This window comes from Cryptosporidium bovis (genome assembly GCF_009768925.1).
Source record: "Cryptosporidium bovis isolate 45015 chromosome Unknown contig_4, whole genome shotgun sequence".
Classification (NCBI taxonomy): Eukaryota; Apicomplexa; class Conoidasida; order Eucoccidiorida; family Cryptosporidiidae; genus Cryptosporidium; species Cryptosporidium bovis.
Genome location: NW_027125050.1, coordinates 501386 through 522303, shown reverse-complemented (window position 1 = coordinate 522303; position 20918 = coordinate 501386). Strand labels below are relative to the sequence as shown.

The 20918-nt window shown below is 28.0% G+C and overlaps 4 protein-coding genes across 4 annotated transcripts; 2 read left to right on the top strand and 2 right to left on the bottom strand.

Moving 5' to 3' along the window:
• Positions 1-614: 614 nt before the first annotated feature.
• FG379_002752 (uncharacterized protein) lies at positions 615-3278 on the top strand (the record flags this gene model as incomplete). The annotated part of the gene is made up of 1 exon (XM_067328442.1): positions 615-3278. One exon carries the CDS (start codon positions 615-617, stop codon positions 3276-3278), a length of 2664 nt encoding a protein of 887 aa, XP_067181940.1.
• An 81-nt stretch (positions 3279-3359) lies between these two features.
• Positions 3360-5116, bottom strand: FG379_002751 (uncharacterized protein; the record flags this gene model as incomplete). Its single annotated transcript, XM_067328441.1, has 2 exons — positions 3360-3382; positions 3415-5116. 2 exons carry the CDS (start codon positions 5114-5116, stop codon positions 3360-3362), a joined length of 1725 nt encoding a protein of 574 aa, XP_067181939.1.
• A 2115-nt stretch (positions 5117-7231) lies between these two features.
• Positions 7232-9283, top strand: FG379_002750 (uncharacterized protein; the record flags this gene model as incomplete). The annotated part of the gene is made up of 2 exons (XM_067328440.1): positions 7232-8217; positions 8269-9283. The coding sequence occupies 2 exons, from the start codon at positions 7232-7234 to the stop codon at positions 9281-9283; spliced, it is 2001 nt and encodes a 666-aa protein (XP_067181938.1).
• A 45-nt stretch (positions 9284-9328) lies between these two features.
• FG379_002749 (uncharacterized protein) lies at positions 9329-20773 on the bottom strand (the record flags this gene model as incomplete). The annotated part of the gene is made up of 1 exon (XM_067328439.1): positions 9329-20773. The coding sequence occupies one exon, from the start codon at positions 20771-20773 to the stop codon at positions 9329-9331; it is 11445 nt and encodes a 3814-aa protein (XP_067181937.1).
• Between the last annotated feature and the right edge of the window lie 145 nt (positions 20774-20918).

Here is a 20918-nt window from a genome sequence, read left to right as displayed (position 1 = left end):
TTTTATGTCGCCTTTTATCAAAACTATTTATTCAACTTCATATATTTTACTCTAATTAACAAATAATCAAAAATAAAATTAAATAATAAAACTAAAAATCCATTTAATGCATATAAACATTAACATTTAATTATATAATATATATATTTATTCAAAAAACGTTACTCTTAATTTTTTTTGTATTACTATAAAAGTATATTTTATGTATTCATATTACTCTGATAAATAATAAAACGAGAAAGAGTGATTTTTGACGCATGTATTTATTATTAATATAATGCATGCATGCAATAATATCAGTCCACTTAAATATTTAGTGGTATAGTAAGTAATGATGTTAGGAAAAAAATGCTTGTGTAATAAATAAGATTATTTAAGTATTTAATGTAAAAAATCAAGAATTTGCATTGATTTTGCTAATTAAATGGCATTATTTATATTTCAACCTTTTTTTAGTTTATTTTCTTAACTGTATATTTAACTTATTGCATGTATTAAAATTCGTTTATTTTCTAGTACCGGCATAATAAATTCAATTGCGCCACATGAAATAATATTTTTCATCACACAAAAATTGAAATAACAATTATGTTTATTATTGATAAATCGAAGATATGAAGAGGAATGAAACATCAATCATAAACTTGGAAACGCACTACTTGAGTATAAATGAGTTAAAATCGTTCAAAACGTCAGAACTTTCACAATTTTGGATAGTAAATACGATAATAAATTCACTTTATTCAATAAATAACAATACAAATAAAAAAATAAATGAATATTGCAAAGGAAGTGTATTTGAGGAAATAAGAATTCAACTAGACATTATAGTGAACAATTTAGAGTTAGTTAGATTAAATGAAAGAGATAATACGGTAAAATCATTGATATGGAAAGAATTAGGTAATTGTGTGTCTGTATACATAATAGAATTAATTGAAAAATGGGATACAAAAATATGTGAATTACAAAACAATCATTTGAACAACTGTGAGGTAACTTTTGATGCTTTAGTTCCTGATTTTATCGAATTTCAAAATAGAGCAAGTAGAACAGTAATTTCAGACAATATTTTAAAAAAGGATAATTTATGGGATGACGACAAATTATTTTGGGAAATAGACTCTTCATATCCCTTTAAAGAGTTTAAGTTTGGAGTAAAAGAAAATACAAGTGAAAATATCAACGAAAGTGACACATTATATTCAAATCACATAACAATATTATATTTGAGTAATATAATGAGGTCATATTTACCGATATGGAAAAATATTCGTTTATTTCTAAATAATATAGTAAGGATGATATTTTTATCAGGTAATATAACTGCAGCAAGCATTGATCATTATAAGTCAGAATTAAATATATATATTATTGACCTACTGTTTAGGAACGTAGAGAAGTCATTATTATTATTGGATGAAAACATGATAAGCATATGGCTATCACTATTAAGAAGGTGCGTTGATTTATTTTCGAATATAATACCAAAAACTACATCAGCAAATGCATTGTCGTTATTGAATAAAGATTACAATTTGAACTTAATTCATAATTTCAATGAATATCATGAATTTGTAAGAATAATATATGATATATCATCAAATAGTTTAAATAAGACAATTAATGGCAATAATGGTAGAATATTTAAAATTGAGAGTATAGGAAAAGTTCTTGGACTAGATAGTAGGAAAAATGATATAATAAATTCAGAAGATTATATTTCTAGTATAAAAAATGTGAATTACAATACAGATAAACCAATAGATATTATAGTTGATGTTGATATAAAAAAGAAAACAGCGGTTTATCATCCATTAGCAACTTTATATATACTAAAAAGTAATAGTAATAACCTGTTGAGGTATACATATGATAATATATTTGGCAATTCAATAAAATACAAGAAAAATGAGTTAAAAAAATATTATAAGTTTCTATTTATAAAAAATACGAGTAAAAAAGAGTATGAACTGCAATTAATTGATGATATTAATGGGGTAAGAATAATTGATTTATTGAATTGTATAAAAGATTTCATAATACTGGAGGATGCGTATACTGAACATTTACTTAGAGCATTATATATAGATTCAAAAAAAACTCACCCAAACATAGATGTTGATCCAACCGAACTAAATTTATCGATTAAATTACTGGGGAAAAAAGATATAATGTCATCGAGTTCTAAAAATGACTGTTTAAAAATTAAACATGACTATGACAAAATAAGAAAAATATTGTCAATGTTGTTACTGGAATTTGATACGGGCAGTTCAAAAGAATATATAAAAGATCAATTACCAACATATTATTCACTAAAAATAAGGCTAAACATACCAACTGAGAGTGGAATGAATAGTTGTAACAATAATGAAGATAATAATAACGGCATTAATGCCAGCAATAAAGCAAGTTTAGTTAATTTAAATACATATGGTTTACCAAACTACATAATATCAGAATTTTTGGATGAAGAAGTTATGGAAAGTTATTCTGCTATATTCACATTTTTATTAGAAGTGAAAAGGAGTACAATATTTCTAAATCAAGTATTTCAGATGTTGATGAGTATAAAAAAGGCCAAGAACAGACTGCTATTTTGCAAGCACGACTTTAAGAATAATGGTATATATTGTCATATAAATAGCAGAGATTTCTGCGATAATAGTTGCATGTCAATACTAAACTGGATAGACAACATATACACTAGGTGTTATAAAATAAGACATTCAATACAATTTATAATTGATGTATATAATAGTTGCATATCAATGTACATGCAAACAATATGGAGGGAATTAGAAAACAGTTTAGATGAAAAAGAATCGTTAAAAAGTATGGTGAATAGTCATAGTATATATGTGAAAAAATTGCATAAATTGACACTGGCACCAAATAGAATGAAGGATCATAGAATTGATGATATTGGAATAGATGAAGAGTTTCAGATAATATCAATAAATATTGTATCGATATTAAAATTGGCAAGAAATATTAACATAATATCATATAAATTCAATCAACTAGTGCAATTTTTGATAAATACAAACAACACAATAAAAGAAAAAAGGTATATACCGTGTGGATTAATAAAGAGGAAAGTTCAAAGTACATATAGAAGAATAACTATATCGTTAGATTTATTATTTTCAAATTACAATGAATATAAAAATCAATTAATTGATTCAATTAAGAAATACAGTGGCAATAATAACATTAACAACAATGAAAATTTAAATTTCATTCTAATGCAGTTAACAAATATCATTTATTGAAATTTATATATTGCAACCAAACCACCAAAATACGAAATGGCTATAAAGGGTTGATTAATTAGTTCAGGATAAATGAGAGGATCAATTGATTTTACATAGTGAACCTCAAGAAAATCTGCCATAATATCTAAATTACATTCATTACTATTTTCGTGATTCAAGTTAATGTTAATTGTACCTGATTTTATTTTATCTAATCTATTATTATAATTGCAAGTGACGAGTTCTTTCATATTGCTAAATAAATCTGAATCAATATTGGAGTCTACCTTGTAAGTCTCATCACTATCAGTACTTGAATTGGTTGACACAAATGTTTTTATTAATAAGGTTTCTTGAAATGATTTTGATTCAAATTCAAAACAAGGACCAATAACAGTAGATCCATCATTAAAGCCAAAAATAGAGTAATGAAGTAAAGAATCGCAAGTCCATGATCTTGAACCAAGTATTGGGTATTTCAAATTATCGTAAATTGAATACTTTCTTTTCTTGATAAATGCTTCAATAGAAAACTGCGTATAATCACCATTTTCGATAGAAAGCATAACTGCACCAATTCCATGTGATATTAGCAGATTATTTGTGAGTCTGCACCAATTAATAGATGTGATTGGTCTATTCGAGAGTTCAAATTCTTTTATAATATGGTTATTACATTTTCTAAAATCAATAATAGATATGGTTCCATTACTACTACAAACTGATATTAAATACGATGAGTCAATGGGACACCAACAAGAACAAAGAAGTGGAATATTTTTTGATACAATAATAATTTGTTCAGATGATTCAATATTAAATGTAGATGATGATGAACTGACATCCGTTTTATTATTATTTTCAAAAGTCCATATTAACAGTGCACCTTCAACAGTTGTTCCTGATATCTTTAAATTGTTATCAATCGACGGAATACATATTGATCCTGAAATAACCGTAAACACACTTGAGTATTTCCATATAACTAAATCATTGAAATCAATAACAGCTGGGTTCTCCGTCTCACAATAAGGAACAGATAGTAAATATGAATTTCCGTCTCCAAGTACACAAAATAGTATTCCAATAATTGTTTTATTATAATTACTTATGGGAACCCATTCCATATATCTACAAATAAGTCCGTTGTGTTGGACTTCATACTTAAGAGTAGGTGATAAATCTACTGAAGATAATTCATCGTTTAAACTGTCAGTCTCTTTGTTGTCATAATCAATATAAGGTATTTCCCATATCTGTATATTACCTTTTTCGTTGTAACGTTTATTTATTTGTGTGAGAGGATTATTCAGTGGATGGATACTCATAGAAAGGTACACCGCTTTGATACTGGTATTCAAATTCTCACATTTGCTGTTCTTATCGAAACTTTTAAGTAGTAAAGGTGGACTGAAAGCCATTTTCCATACGTGACCATTAATAAACATTAAATATGGGATATTTGTAGACTTAGTGTGGATTCCTTTATTTAAATAAACATTCATTTCATTACAATTAAGTTCACTATTACATTCATTTAACTTAATTTTTATTGACTCACTAACTAAGTTATCGCTTCTATTTTTGTCACTGTTTAATAGTCTAATGCTGCTTTCACTATTAAACTTATTTCTCAAATATATGTACCATTCTTTAAATATGTTGTTAAACTTAACATCCAAGTTTATATTATTTAAATTATAATCATTGTCTAAAATACATCTCTTACTTAGTGGAAAAAAACTAAAGTATTCTGTTTCACACAGTGCTGAAATAAAATCACTCAGTTTTAATTTTTGTTGATTTTTTTTTGGTCTTCCCCTTCTACCGAGACAAACGTTTTTGTTCTTACTCATAATTATGTTGGTATTTACCTATATTTAATATTTTTAATTAATATTACTTCAACTACTGCTTTTGAGGAAAAAACGCTATTATTTTTGATACCTCTGCTTCACCTATAATTATTTATTTTCAAGTTGCTATACATTATCCTTAATCTTACAGACCAATATTCCACATTTTTCATACCAATTCTCTTGTACTGCGATTCTTGGTCAACCTTTTACCAATATATAACAACAAATTCAAACCTTGGAAAATAATTATTATGGAGAGAACCAATGAAGAAATGGAAATAAAATGCTTGTTTGTATATTATATTATTCACAGTGTATGTTACATGTACATGTAATCGCAGGAATTTAACTATTTTATTTAATTCTTATTGTATATATTGCTATTTTTACTCTCGTTAATATTGTTTATTTAATTATTATTTGTGTCTTAATATTTATTAATTGTGTAAAATTGACTTTTATTTTATTATATTCATTGATATATGGATTTAAAAAGAAGTAAAACGCTAATAGTGATTTGTTTATATTTTAATAACCCTTATCGCTGTATTATATATACTGTACAGTTTTAAAATAGTGGTATTATAATAATAGATATATTTGACTATTTTCTTCTCAGTTTCCAACTCGCGTTTTTTCGCGGAATTTGTTTTTAAAGTCATTAAATGAAATATTCTTTAATTAAATAAACTATAATAGTCACAAGGCCTCTCGTGGAGCACTAATGGTCTAGTGGTATGATGAAACGTTGCCATCGTTTCGACCGGGGTTCGATTCCCCGTTAGTGCACGTTTCCGGGGGCCTGCTAGGCTTCCCTGGTCGTTGGGGGGTGGCGTTGGTCCGAGTATGCCTGGTGAACGCCACTTTATTGTTATTAACTCTGCTATTAACCAACCAACTTTACTTCGTACAACATACGTATGTATGATTAGTTCCACATTGTATTAATGTGCTTACTGTTTACTGAACAGAGGAAAATAATGGGAGTGCCTAATTGCATATTAACTTATTGAAAGAAGTAAAATGTAACATTTAGTTATACAAAAAGAGTATATATATGTATATATACATTTTATTATGCGGAATTAGTATTTACATGTGCTTTGTAACAAGATTGCTTATAAGTTGACTCTATATATTATGTCAAGCTTGTGTAAGACAAAAACAAACCACCTTATCAAAATATATCTCATTAAATATGAATATTTTTGTACTAAGAAAATAATGCGTTAAAAAGTGAGTATAACAATGATATTCAAAATATAGGTTCCACTGGCATATATTTGAATAAATTTATACTACACAGGTAGTACAATATAAAAATAGTTTGGTGATACCCAACTTGTTTTTCCTAGGTTTAATTCTTTCCCGTGATCATATCCTCTTCTCATGCGCAGTTTCTACTATAATGGAATCTTTTTTATCATAAAAAGAGAATAAAATGAGTGAAAGTGAAGTAGGATAGCATAGAGAAGACGTGTTGCTTAACCAACAAATTATACATAGAGCACAGTATGGTATTTTTGTGTAGTGGCATTATATATTTGTTATAGTAAGTTATAAGATTACAATAACGAAGCAGAAATAAAGATATAAGAGATTTTAAAATCATAAATAGTCATGATTTGACACGTTCCTCTTTGTAGAGGATTATTGCGAGAATTGTCTGACGGTAAAATTCCTCCTTTTCAACCTCTCAATGTGTTACTTCAGAAGAAATAGTGCTATAAGACAAGAGGCATGATATTGCTCTTTTTACCTTGTAATTTAATCCTTTAATAAAAAATTTACATAACACGTAAACAAGAGTAATATGTACGCCATATAATATGTACGCCATATATATATGGCGTACATATTATATGTATACATATAGTGTATATATATTCTATAATATTATTATATATGGGCTATATATAATATATAGCCCATATATATAATAATAATAACAAATACATGATAAATATATGTATATTTGAGCTAATAAAGATTAATTTGAAAATAAAACTAATATGAAATGGGATGAAAAATCATTAATTTTTCTTTTCTTTGTGCTTTTATAGTATAATTTATCTTCGAAATAACTATTATTTAGTTGAATCAGAAAAGAGAATGAATGGCTATAAAAGAAAAATAAGTAATTATAATGAAGGAGAAAAAACAACGTTTCAAGAGAAGAAAATGACTTCAAGAAAAGAAAATGGAAAATCATCTCCCTTTGATTCCTCTTCCATCTCACCTTATAATTCCGAATATAGAAATGATAAAAATAATATAGATCGTGAATACAATAATGATTACAATGATATTGACAACAATCGTAACATAAGACACGGGAATGGCTTTAATTCATTTAAAGGACAAGATTTAAGGTCAAAATTATGTTCAGGTTCAAGATCACGATCAAGATCTAATTCAAGTTATAATTCCTCGTTATCAATTCCAAATAGAAGGTATTATTCAAATTCGAGCCACACTTCTATGTCAAAATCCGTTTCAAATAAGCCAAAATACAAGTTTAAATATAACACGTCTAGATCGAGATCAATATCAGACTCAAGATCAAGATCAAGTTCAAGATCAAGGTCGAGATCAAGATCGAGATCAAGATCAAGGTCGATATCGAGATCAAGATCAAGGTCAATATCTGAGTCTCACTATGTTGGCAGGTACAGAGATCACCACAGAAGAAGAGAAAGGGACTCATATTATAAGAAAGGAGACCTGCATTACAAAAAAGAACGAGAAAAGAGAGAATATTACTATTATGAAAATGATGATTCGTATTCGAAAAGAGAATACAGTAATAATAATGCATACTTGAATAAAAGAAAAGATATGTATGAAAGATCAAATTCAAACTCAGTACACAAAAATATATTTGAGCATAGGGAAAACGTAGAATCAGAATATCATTACAGAACAAGGGACCATATAAATAAGAAATATAGAAATGATGACAACTTTTATTACAATAGCAGAGATAGCTTAAGATCAAGAAACTATATGTATGTAAGGACATACAGTCCAGTGTCATTTAAACGCGAAAGAGAAAGATCGAGAGAAAGAGAAAAAAGAAGGCGAAAATTGCAAACAGAGTAAGTTTAACATTTTTTACACCAATTTATATATATTATACATACTTTTAGATGTATCAAAAAAGCAGGGGGATTCGAGAAACTTGCCCAAAGTGAAGGAAAGGAGCCAACACCAGTATTTTATGATGGATTTCAATGGGTGGCAAAAACAGGAAGTACAGCAACAATGGATCCAGCAACAATGAATAACACAAGAAGGTTCAGAAGATTATATTTTGGTAATATTCCACTGAATTTAGGTCTTACGGAAACTAATTTTCAACAAATTGTATGGGATGAAATGGTAAAAAGAGGGCTCTGTATAGATTCGAAGGAAAACCCAGTATTATGTGTCTGGTTCTCACAAAAAAAGAAAAGCTACGGTTTTGTAGAGTTTAAGACTGTAGAAGAAACAGAAAAGGCTCTTTATTTAGACGGTTTTACATGTTTAGGTACAAATATAAAGGTATCCAGACCAAATGACTATTCCCAAGCGATGTTACCTAAAAATGGTAATTTTGATTCAAATAAATTCTCAGAAACAAGAATTCACTTATCCGAAACGCTAAATTATAATAATATTGACAGGAATAAAATAACTAACAATGGTGACTATATAATTAGTGAATTTGATTTGGATAACATAACATTAGACAATGCATTTAATATTGGTAAAATAGTTGGTAAAATACTATTAGATTTAAACAAAGACAAAATGAATCCACCTAATGTCAATGATACAAGAGTGTTAAGAATAACCGATTTACTTGACGAGCAAACGTTTATTGCAAACAATGAAAGTGAATATACCAATACTAAAAACAATATATGTAAAGGAACTGGAGAGCTAGAGTCAATAGTTTCTAGTTTTATAGTCAGACCTGAAGATGTTGTTAAACTTGATTCTCATTTAGACAGAAATAATATTAAATTAAATATATATGATGTCCTTGTTGAATTTAATTCGGAATCAAGCCTTCAAAGAGGTTTTTCCAATTTGTCTTTTAACAAGTATAACTATAAAAGGCCGAAAGTTGAATATTTTGATAACTCATTTTATAACAAGTATATTAAAAACAAAAATTAATCATTTTAAAACATGGTTACAAAGTAATTGATATAACATACTACACTACTTTAAGCCTAATTTTCTATTCCTAATTTTAATACCAAGTTTTTTAATTCGATTCTGCTTATTCCTAAGTCTTTGAGATTGTTTTCTCTTAACTGCTAATTCTGTATTTCTTATCTTTTCAAGTTTTAACTTTGATTTTCTTTCAAGTCTAGTTTGCATTACTTCTCTCCTTGATTCAGATAGAAATCTCATAAACATACTTGAATGATTTATTTCCGAAAATACACGATCCCATTTTTCTATGGCTTTTTGAGCAAATATACAAGCCTGTTTAATTACATTATATGAATCTAAATTGCTTATTGTATTTACCCATTCAAAGTTTTGTATGTTAATAGCTAAATTATCATTCGAATTATCATATATATCGTCTCTATTTAACATTGTTGAACATTGATATAACGCTTTTACTGAGTGTTTTATGGGTTTGAACAAATCATCTTCTTTAATTATATCTTTTAAATGTGGAATTAGCTCTATCATATCATTCAATGTTTTAATACTCAACAAAAGTCTCGCTCTAAAAATACCTGGTTTTGTTGTATAATATCTACAACAACAAGATACACGATCCAAGAACCACAAGTAAACATCCAGTCTAATAAGTGATATCTCATTTTCTTCCTTTATTATATATTTACCTTCTAAACTTGAACATTGCTTTATCACCTCTTCGTTGTCATCCTTAAATTCACCACAATCTTTATCTTCAGATATTTGATCAAGTAAATAAGAATCTATCACCTCTTCTGTATTGTCATTCTTGTCAATTAGAATGTTTTTTTGCTTTTTCAGCATCTTTCTAGTATTTTTCTCAAGATTCTCCAATTCATTGTCATCAATATCACTATTATCTTGTATTTCATTTTCACTCTCCTCTTCATATATGATCCAGTCCTTCTCCTTCACCTGATTTTCTTCAAGTATTTTAATCCTTTTTCTAGTTCCAGTACTGTATTCACCAGCCATTTTTGAATTGCTTCTCTTTTTTTCATTATCGTAAAACGAGAATTTAAACATTTTATCATTAACAATATCATTAGATTTTAAATCTTCATTTATTCCAAAATCACTACCCTTTGCTGAATCCAAGTGCGAGAGTTTCTTTGGTACTTTCCAATTCTTATTAATGTACGAAGATAAAAGTATTAAATGTTGGATGCAGGCAGTTACTCTAGGAATCAACCATGGTGACACCTCTAATAAGGGAATAAATTGAAGTTTAACTGTTTTCTCAAAAATATTCGTAAATATGTCCTCGCTCAGAATGTAATCCACGATAAAACCTGAATTCAACCGACTCTTCGCATTAACATTTGAATTAGTATTTATATCTGAAGATGTTAATTGTTTTGTATTCTTTTGCTTCAAAATTATTATTAAAGATTGTTTAAGTGTTCCAGTAATCAATCTAAGAGAAGCTGATTTGTTCCATAAATGATTACTGTAAATCCCAAAACCTAAATCATTTAATATGAGGATATTCCAGAATCTTCTCCACAAATCAGTTCTTCCAATTCCATCTTTCAAATCATTATTGCCATTCAACCATTCATAATTGAGAATTTCAAATATATCAGTGTCAGATACAATCATATTTAGTAGATTAAATGTTTCGTATTCCAATCTTTGCAAAGATATAATTCTTATGTTACTTTCATTACCATCACTAACAGCATTATCTTTTATGGTATCTCTATTTAATGAAAGAACCAAAATGTCCAAAATCCCATTTATTTCTGAAAAGAATATATTACCAACACAGTCAATCTCTTTTTTTAAACAAATAACATCCTTTTTACCTACATAATACTCAAATATGTATCTCAATAGAACAATCAATCCACACTTAATGTCTAAAATATGCGTATTGTTCATATCAACTTTGTTTAGTGTTTTAAATATCGTATTTATAAGTTTTATTCTCTCGTTATTTTCGTTTTTATACATATCCAAGATGTCTTTTACTATTCCTCTAATTTCGTTTATAGGTCCTATCTCAGTTTCAACAGAAAGAGATAGCGTAATTCCACACAAAAACATTATATTATAAGATTCCTTCATTAACTTTAAAGGAAAGCGTGAAATTAAAGTGTGTATGGCAATTAAAAGTGTTTTTCTCCCTTCACTTGTTGGGTATTCCGGAAGGTTTTCAAGTAATATAGATATTCTTTGCTTTTGAGACCTTTCACTCATTGGATAATATAACAAGAACTCTACATATAAATTACAGCCTATGCTCACTATTCTGGGTTCTGACGCACTGTATTGAACTATAATAGGCAAAACATAGTCTATTAATGAATATAATGATCCAAGAGATTCACTCGATAATTTTATCTGGTCTTTTCCATAAAGTACTATCTGTCTCAATAATTGAAGCGATGTTATTCGAAGTCTATTATCGTTTATTGTTATATGCAGTTGTTTTAGTATATTTGCATAATATGGAGTCATTTTATTAAGACATTTATCATAAAATAAGCTGTTAAACCACTCTATAGATTTAGGACGTATTAATAATGCAACAAATAACTTCATTGAAGAAGATATAAGTTCTGTTATATTATTATTTGCACTATTACTGTTGCTTATTCCTGATTTTTGCATTATATTCAAAGATATCTTAGATATTAGTGGTCCAAAATTATCTATTTTTAAATATTCGTATTTTTTTGAATTCTCCATTGAATTTAATAGGAGTATTCTTACTAAACATTTACATGATATAGAGGCCAATTCACTTGAATTATCTGAAAATGTTAGTATTATTAAATGAATCATATTATATCTTGCCAATTCATGTTGTTTCAAAATGCATAAATCCCGTTTTTCGCTACTACTATCATTATTATTACCATTAAAATTACTACCAACACCATTATTATCATCATCATTTCCAAATATTAAATCAAAATTACCGTTATTCACAAGCTTCAAAATGTTATTTAATAAATAAAGTGAAGAGTTACATAGTACTACTGATTTAACCTTTTTTTCAAATCCTCTTTGATGTTTTATAACTTGGTGAGTGCCTCTTCCTGTAGATGCTCCTGGCTGAACTGAATAGTATTTATCTTTTTTATTAATTGCTTTTTTATTATCCTCAATGGTATTTGTCTTAAATTGTCCCTCAGTGTTAACACCTTGCAACAAATTTAATGGGTCTTGAAATAAAGATGTCACTTGGCTATTCATTGAATAAACTATTAGTCTTTTAATATCGTCGTCTCTAATCATATTCCTGTCAACAACTATATTTTTAGCCAAATTCAATACGGAAAAATCAAGCTTTTCTCTGTCGCTTATATTATTATTGTTTAGTAAACCAATACAAAATTGCAAATACAAATTCTTTAACCAATAAAGATATTTTTGACTGTAGGAATCAGACATTATGCTTGATTCATCTCTTTCTCCTTGTACACCACTTAACAAATCATTCAAAAAATCGTAAAGTTTATTTATCCCATTTAAGGTTACATTTTTAGATAATATCCTCATAATGTATGGAGATTTTATATATTTGCCCTCATCAACAGTACCTGTAATAGGTGTATCTATTGTATCCAGGGTGACTGTTCTTCTATCTGGATCTGCTATTCTATTTAATTCCTCTATTATCATTTTGCTTATTATCTCTATACAACCATCCAGTATAACCGTATTTTGTTTATTATTCATTGTCTCTATCAAATTTGTCACTGAAAATATCTCACTCAAAATTGAATGAACTGTAAATATTAACACAGGTAATTGGTATCCTTTAGTTAATATATTTGACATTTGCTTAAATATCCAAACCAAATAATTTACTCCAAGTGTTTTACATATTGATTTTAATGATGATCTCGAACTTCTTCTTATATCTCTGTCTTTCGATTTTAGTGCCAATATCAATTGCGTTATTAATCTAGGTAATTCAGAGTGGAACTCTCTAGAAGGCATACATCTCAAAACCCTTATTATTATCAATACAATATCAGATCTTATTAGTCCGTAGTTGTTCTGACTTACTGTTGATTTCTTATCGAAACTATTGTATTCTTCCACTGTTAATTCTTTAGCTTTGTAACTTCTATCCACCATTACTGATTTTAAAAGTGGTAGTAATCTTTGTTTCACATTTGCTTGCATATCGCTTAACCTCTCCTCCAACTTTGAATTCTCACTCTTGTTTTGACCACCATCAAAGTGTTCATTCTCATCATATTTATCTCCAACATCACCACTTACATTGTTACCTTCATATTTAAAATCCAAACATTCATCCAGGCATTTATCATTTTGTTCAAAAGTACTCGTAACAACCATATTATTTATTTGAAAATCAAATGAATTAAGTAGTGAGCAGATTGCTTTTATTATATAAGACTTTCTTTGTGGATAAAGCCTTAATAGTCTTATTAAATACCCTGTTAAATCAATGCATTCCTTCCAATCCAAGTACAATGAGAACGACTCCATTGATCTTAGTGAATTATCACCTAAACCTAAATGATAGGTTTCCTTATTTGAATCCTTTTGAATTAAAGAATGTATGCAAAAATTAATACCTATTGTTTTTACCGTGTAAGAACTCAAAGGATAACCGAGTTCATAAATATTCAAAAAACAATTATCATTATTCCTGACTGAAAAATCATCTTTTACTTCTTTATTAAATTTGGAATCGTAACCAACATTATTTTTGTGGTAGTTTAGAGAAAATTTTGAAAATTTACCTAGAAAGTTTAATGCCCTTGCTCTTTTGTGTTTTTGAATGTGAACTATTTCTTCAAATAAATTCACTTTCTCACCATCTTCAATAGTATGGTATTCTCTTATAGGATACAAACCTAAATGAAATGTTTTCACTAAATCATCCTTTGAAACATTAAATCTATTTGAAAAATAGTCAACATATGGAGTAAATTGAAGTATTAAGGTGTCAATCACACTCAATATTGCTCTTTTTTTAGATAAGCTATAACGCGAATATTTCAATATCTCCTCCTCGAATGGAATGAATAAATCCAATATTAATTTATAAATTGAAAATATTTTAAGCTCAATATTATCATTATTTATATTTTTTACATGAATGTACCTAATTTCATTACACCAACAAGATATTATATTCTTTATTATCTTTATTGATGCATTTGTTATAGAAAAATCCTGACTGTTATTAGATAAGTGATAAAATAACTGATTTAATAATGGATATAATGTACTATATATACTTTCACCATTTACATTTAATAAATTTATCTCTTCATTCTCACTCAAATTAACAGTTTTGAACAGTATGTCGGTGTTTAATTTATTTAGTATTTCCAACTGTAAATCTACATCCATTCTTGATTCCAAACTCCTCTTATCATGATTAATAAGTGGTACATTTAGGTTATAAATATAAATTGGAACAATTAATTCAGTACTTTTTACTTTATTTTGACAATAAATTTGCGTTGCAAAATTTTTCAAATCAAATTGATTGTTTTCATCATACTTATTTGTTCCCAAAATAATTAATTCCGAGTGTAGATATATCTCAGATATAATCACTCTTAACTTAAGATTTTCTGTTTTTGAAAGTAATGAACTCATAATATCTGAAATTAAGCAGTAAAAATCAAGCCTATACTTGCTCATATTAACAAAACTGCCTTTATCATTACAAAAACCACTATTACTCTCAATATTAACCACCTTATTTTCTCCAAGTAGTATGTTTATTCTTTCAACCAGATTTTTCTCGTACTGGCTTCCTCTGAGTACTAATTCTCTGTGATCGCAATGTGAAAAACAAAAATTCGAACTCTTAAGTAGATTTAATACCAAATCAAATACTCCTATATTGCTATTTACTGTATTCTCGTTCTTTAAGTGTAATTTATTCATACATGAAAGTAATAAAAGTAATACTATTTTTGAAATGTTTATGCCATAATTACCTTCATTATTGTTAGTAGTGTTTTCACTATAATGTATTCTTTTAATTTCCAAAAGTGCAAAGACTTTAAGCAATATTAATTCGTTCAAAGTTACTATTTCCATTTTTTTACTTGTGTTAACCAAACTTCTTTTATATATGATTTTTTGTAGCGAGTTTACAATATTTGGAATATTTTTATTAATTGTAGATAATCCAAATCTTGATACTTCCAACACAAATTCATCAGTTTTCTCAGTAATCTCTATTATCTCACTCCCTGAGTCATACTGTAATAAATTTATATTACTAGTATTCTGGAATACTTCTGGATTTTTTTTAATTTTTTCTTTGAAGGTGGATAAATTTTCACTACCACCAAAAATAATGTTCAAGTACATTTCAACTACCTTAGATATAATCATTTCCGAACCTTTATAATTGCATTCATAATTCATAAGAGAACCCTGTTTAATGTTGTCTAAAACAGTGTCATCTGATATGAAATTGCTCAAATCCCCCATAACTGTTGGAAATAGTTTCTTGTATAGAATAAAAAGAGACCCATTTTTTGAAATGCTTAAAATTAAGTTAATCGTTGATGGCAAATATAAACTCGCATTCTCTTTTCCCAATCTCAAATTCTCACTAAATTTGTTTATTATATATGGCGACACTGGTCTTAACAAATAAATCCATTCGTTCGAGTATTCCGGATAATTCAAAAGTATCTTTGTTATCAATGTAAACAATATTCTAATTACCAACTTACTTCTTTTTTTGATTGATGATATTTCCTTTCTACTCAAAACTAGTTTATTTTGTTTTGATAATAGATCTTTTCTACAATCATCCGCTTTAGTTTCGTCTTCAGCCATTATTTCTTCTTCAGGCTCTTCTTCATCCATTACATCTAGTTCCTCTTCAACTCCATCTGTATATTTAATTTCGCAATTATTCACATTTCTCATTGTGATTATGTTCAAGTGCAAAATATTCAATAGAATAGCTAATATTGAATGTGAGTTCTCCCTTAATGAGTGTGGCATCATGTCTAAAAGGTTTTCTACGTAATTTAGAAACAGTATAATCCGTTTATACTCGTTATTTAACATATTAAATGGTTTTAATACCATTTTAATTTGAAAATCAACTATTTCCTTCCCACTAATTGGTAAAGTAAACAGTAATTCCTTGTTCTCGTACAAAAAACCAAAATCTGCACATGTGCTATCTACTGTTTCTTCAATCCAAAACCAGTGTTCTTGTAGATTTCCAACAACATCATTCTTTATTAAGCCATCTAATAAATAGTTCTTGAGGTGACCTTCAACTTCTATATCGTTTTTCAATACAGATTCTTTCTTATCATTATTTTCAATTAGTAATCCACCTTTGCTCAAATCTAAAACATTAAAATTCACGAATGTACCATTTGTATCCAAAATAACAACCCTTACCATAGGCTCAACAATAACAGAAAGTAACATGCTCACTTCCTCTTTTGGAAGTTCCGAAAAATAAGATACAATAATCTTTCTTTTGTTATTACTTGTTAAAGCTTTATTTCCTTTTTTAGAAAGCTTAACAACAGTGCTTGACTTATTTTTGCCCTGCTTATCTTTTCCCAATTTAGACAGTAATATTCTTATTATTATAGGAATTACTTTGGCTCTGTCTTCTTTCCTAATAATATCATCTCTGTCAACAGAAAGTGGATACATTAAAAGACTGTTTCTAAAACTCTTGATTGATCCCTCGTCCTCTTTTTCTCTGCTAGAACCCGATATTAAAACTTCAAACATTGATTTATACTTCGATAGAAGGCTACTGTCACTGCCGTGTTGGCATATTATTCTTACTAGACATAATTGTATCTCAATGTGATTTATCTTAAGCAAATTTGGAACACATTCTAAAGAAAATTTGTTGAATAAATATTCAAATGTCGTGTTGTGATTATACTTTGTATATAAGTTCAATATTGATTCTAATACCACAAGTAAGTGATTTATTCTCTGTATTTGACCTTTATTGCTATACAAAAAATCAAGATCCAAAAAGGAATAGATCTTTCCACAATATGAAATTGTACATTCACCAAAAAAGTCATCCTCCCCGTTCTTCAATGGAAGATGTTTATCTTTCTTTAGTTTGTAAAAACTTTCCCTCATTCCCTCTATATCATAAGACATTTGAATTGTCCAGTATAATATGAGATTATGATAAAAAAAGGAGTCTTTTATAAGTAAAGACTTCTTGTCTATGGAAACAAAAATTTGTGTAAGTAACTTGCAACACCATTCTAAAATAGTGAATTCATCTGTAAATAAAAACTCAATACCTTCACTATTGTTAATATATGTGGGTGTTCTCATATTGTTTGAATTGCTGTAAATCATGTGACATATATTTGAACAAATTGTATCAATTATAGAAAATGAATCTGATTTTTTTTCACTCATACCATAACGATCGTTCACTATTTTTACTAGTTTAACTAACATATCAACACATGGTTTCCATATAAGACTTAATTTTACATATAACTGAGACAATATGCTACTTATTAGGTATCTCAAGACGTAACTATATTCACCACAGCTTTCTTGGATTTTTGATATTATACAAAACGTCAAATCACATATTTGTTGCATTATTCTTACTTTACTCCTCTCATTCTCTATATTAGTGTCGCTACTTTCCAATTCTTTAATTAAATTCAGACCAAGAGCTAGATCTTTTTTAATACCTTCTTCCATATCATCTAAATTACATAAATAACTAATAAATAAATTTACAGACATTTTCCTTACCTGCTGTAGCGGATTGGCTATCCAATATAAAAATAATAATTTTAATTTGTTGTCTACATCTTTATTATTAATTTCAACACTTTCAAGCACCGTTGAGTTATCTATTCTAGAAAGTCTTATTAATATCCCTATAATATATACAAGTTCCACATTATATTCCATAGGAATGTTTGGTATATGTGAAATGGTGATCCTGTTCTTCTCTAATAAACTTAAATTAATCCATTCATTTATGTTTTTTAACATGAACTCAAGATTTACGACCTTATTCATTCCCAATATCTCGAATATCTGACAAAAGTATTTAAATGTTCTTATGGAACTCAAGTTTACATACACATCCGTTATATTAAAAGTATTGTTACCTTCTTTAGTAAATTTAATCCCAAAAATTGTGTTGTACATTTTCAATAAGTTATATTTAAGATCTGAAAGTATATTGTTGCAGGTGGAATCACTTGAATTAATATAATTAATTTCACGACCAAAGACAGCTGAAAGCAACTCGAGAACAATGTTAACCTCATCATAACAAGTTTCTGGTGAGTGAAATGATGAAATGTATTCAATACAAAGTGTCACTATATTGAATTTTGCTCCAGAATTTCTATAATAATTGTCACAAAAACCTATTTCTTCGGTTTTTTTAATGAATAGGAGTATATTCTCCATAATCTGTACGCAAAGTTCCTTGTTTATTGTCCTAATATCCAACAACATCATTTGGTATTTTAATACAACTTTCATAAAATGGTCTAATTCTTCGTTATATCTGTACTCAAACATTGGAATTATATATGAAATGGTGTTCAAAATGTTTATTAAAACAGTATAACAGTTATTTTCCAAAAACATGTCCAACAATATAGTTAACCATTTCCAGCTTATTTTATTGTCGTCTAAAGATGATCCAAGAAAATTCAAAATTAAATGTCCAAAATTTAAAAATCTGTCTCCGAATAATTTACGGTAATCTAAAAAAACTAATGATTCAACAAAATTAAGTGACTTTAAGTAAAAACTCTCTATTGCCACATTTGTAGTTATATTTATGAGGCTTAAAACATATCTAGATAATAAACGGAATTCAATGTCGCCCGTGTTATTTGTTTCCTGTATTGGAACTAATAACATAACAACAGTTATTTGAGCGTATTCAAGATTAAATGATCTCTTTTTATAGTTTTTTGGTGAGTCACGAATTGAACTTGAATCAATATTTTTAATATTCATATCCACTTCCTGCGAAGACATGCATATCCAATTTGATATTATATTTAACACATCAACTATTGAAGATACGCTTTTTCCTAATTCAATGGTATTTATTTTGTCAATACTGGTAATCTTTTTTCTAAGATCAAGATATAATTCGTAGTATATCTCAATGAGATAAAACAATATCTTCTCAAAACTGATTGAATTAAAATTTTCAACAATGTCCGATCTTAAATTAAAAAATATATCACCAATTATTTTATTGAGTCCTGTAAACGATTCCCTAAAAATTGAATCACATATGCTAGTGAAGGTATCATTGCATATTAAATCAGATTTGTTTATTGAATTTAGGTAGTCCGATATTAATCCTTTATTAGACGAAAAGTCACTGAACAGTTGATTTTTTGATTTAAGCGATAGATAATCCATTCTATTTTCAATGCAAAGCCCAAAACTAATGTGTCTGAGGAGATATCTACATACTACATCTCCCTGGTTCGAAATACAACCATTTATTGAAAATACTATATTCGAAAATATGTCAAATAACCACTCAAAAAGAAAATTTGAATAATTATCACTTCTTTTAACTGAACTTTCACCCAGTAAAGACTCTTTCTCCTCTTTGACAAAAAGTAATATATGGTCTAGTGACTTTATTAAGTCTTTATTCCTGCTTCTTTTAATTGCATATGCTATTGACTCTGCCGAAAAATGTCTTATAGTTGAATTGCTATGGTATATCCATTTTTTATAAACATTTAGATAAAATAACAAATCCTTTAAAATATAATTTGATAAATAAAAGAATATAGTTCCTGTACACGAAAAAACAGATTGTATTATTTTCACGTTATATAAACCAACTCCTCCCTGACCTGTTATTGATTGATCTGTAATTTGGTTCTCAAGTCTGCCAGACAAAGATTGAAATATTAGTGGAAGAAATGGTATCAATTCCAAACGAGTATCTTTTGCTAGAGAACCCAATAAAAACGAAATAGCTTCTGCTGTTTCAGGGTGCTCGCAATCATTTAGTTTTGACGTTAACACTTGAATTATATATCCCAAATTATCTATTATATGAACAAGGGAATATCTGTATGGTTTCAGAGTTTTAACCAATTCCACGAATTCTAAATACCTAACTTCACTTTCCCAGTGTCTAAGACTATCCCCAAATGCAGTTCTAGAAAGTTTACTCTTAATTATTTCGTCCTCGCCATTATCTGTATCCTTTTCTTCCTGCTCATAATGCTCACTGCTACCATGTAAAAACGACTCGATTGTGCTTTCTGAATACCACTTATCCTCTTCAACGCAGTCATTTACTGAGTTCTGTGTCCATATTTCGTCTTCGCCTATTTTAATTTCAATACCAGATAATTTTTCCACATAATTCTCAAATCTAAATTTATTGTTTTTAACTCCTTTCTCTCTTTTGGTCTTTTCTTCAGCAGATATTTTACTCTTGTGTTTAACGTTCATGTTTAGGTGCTTGCTTTTGCTTTTCTCTACCGTTTCTCACAGACACTTCACTACAAATGCAACGGCTCTTCAAATTATAACTTAATGGGTAAACTGTCTTATTATTGAACTAATATAAGATAAGATAGCATCAAAAGTTGTAACT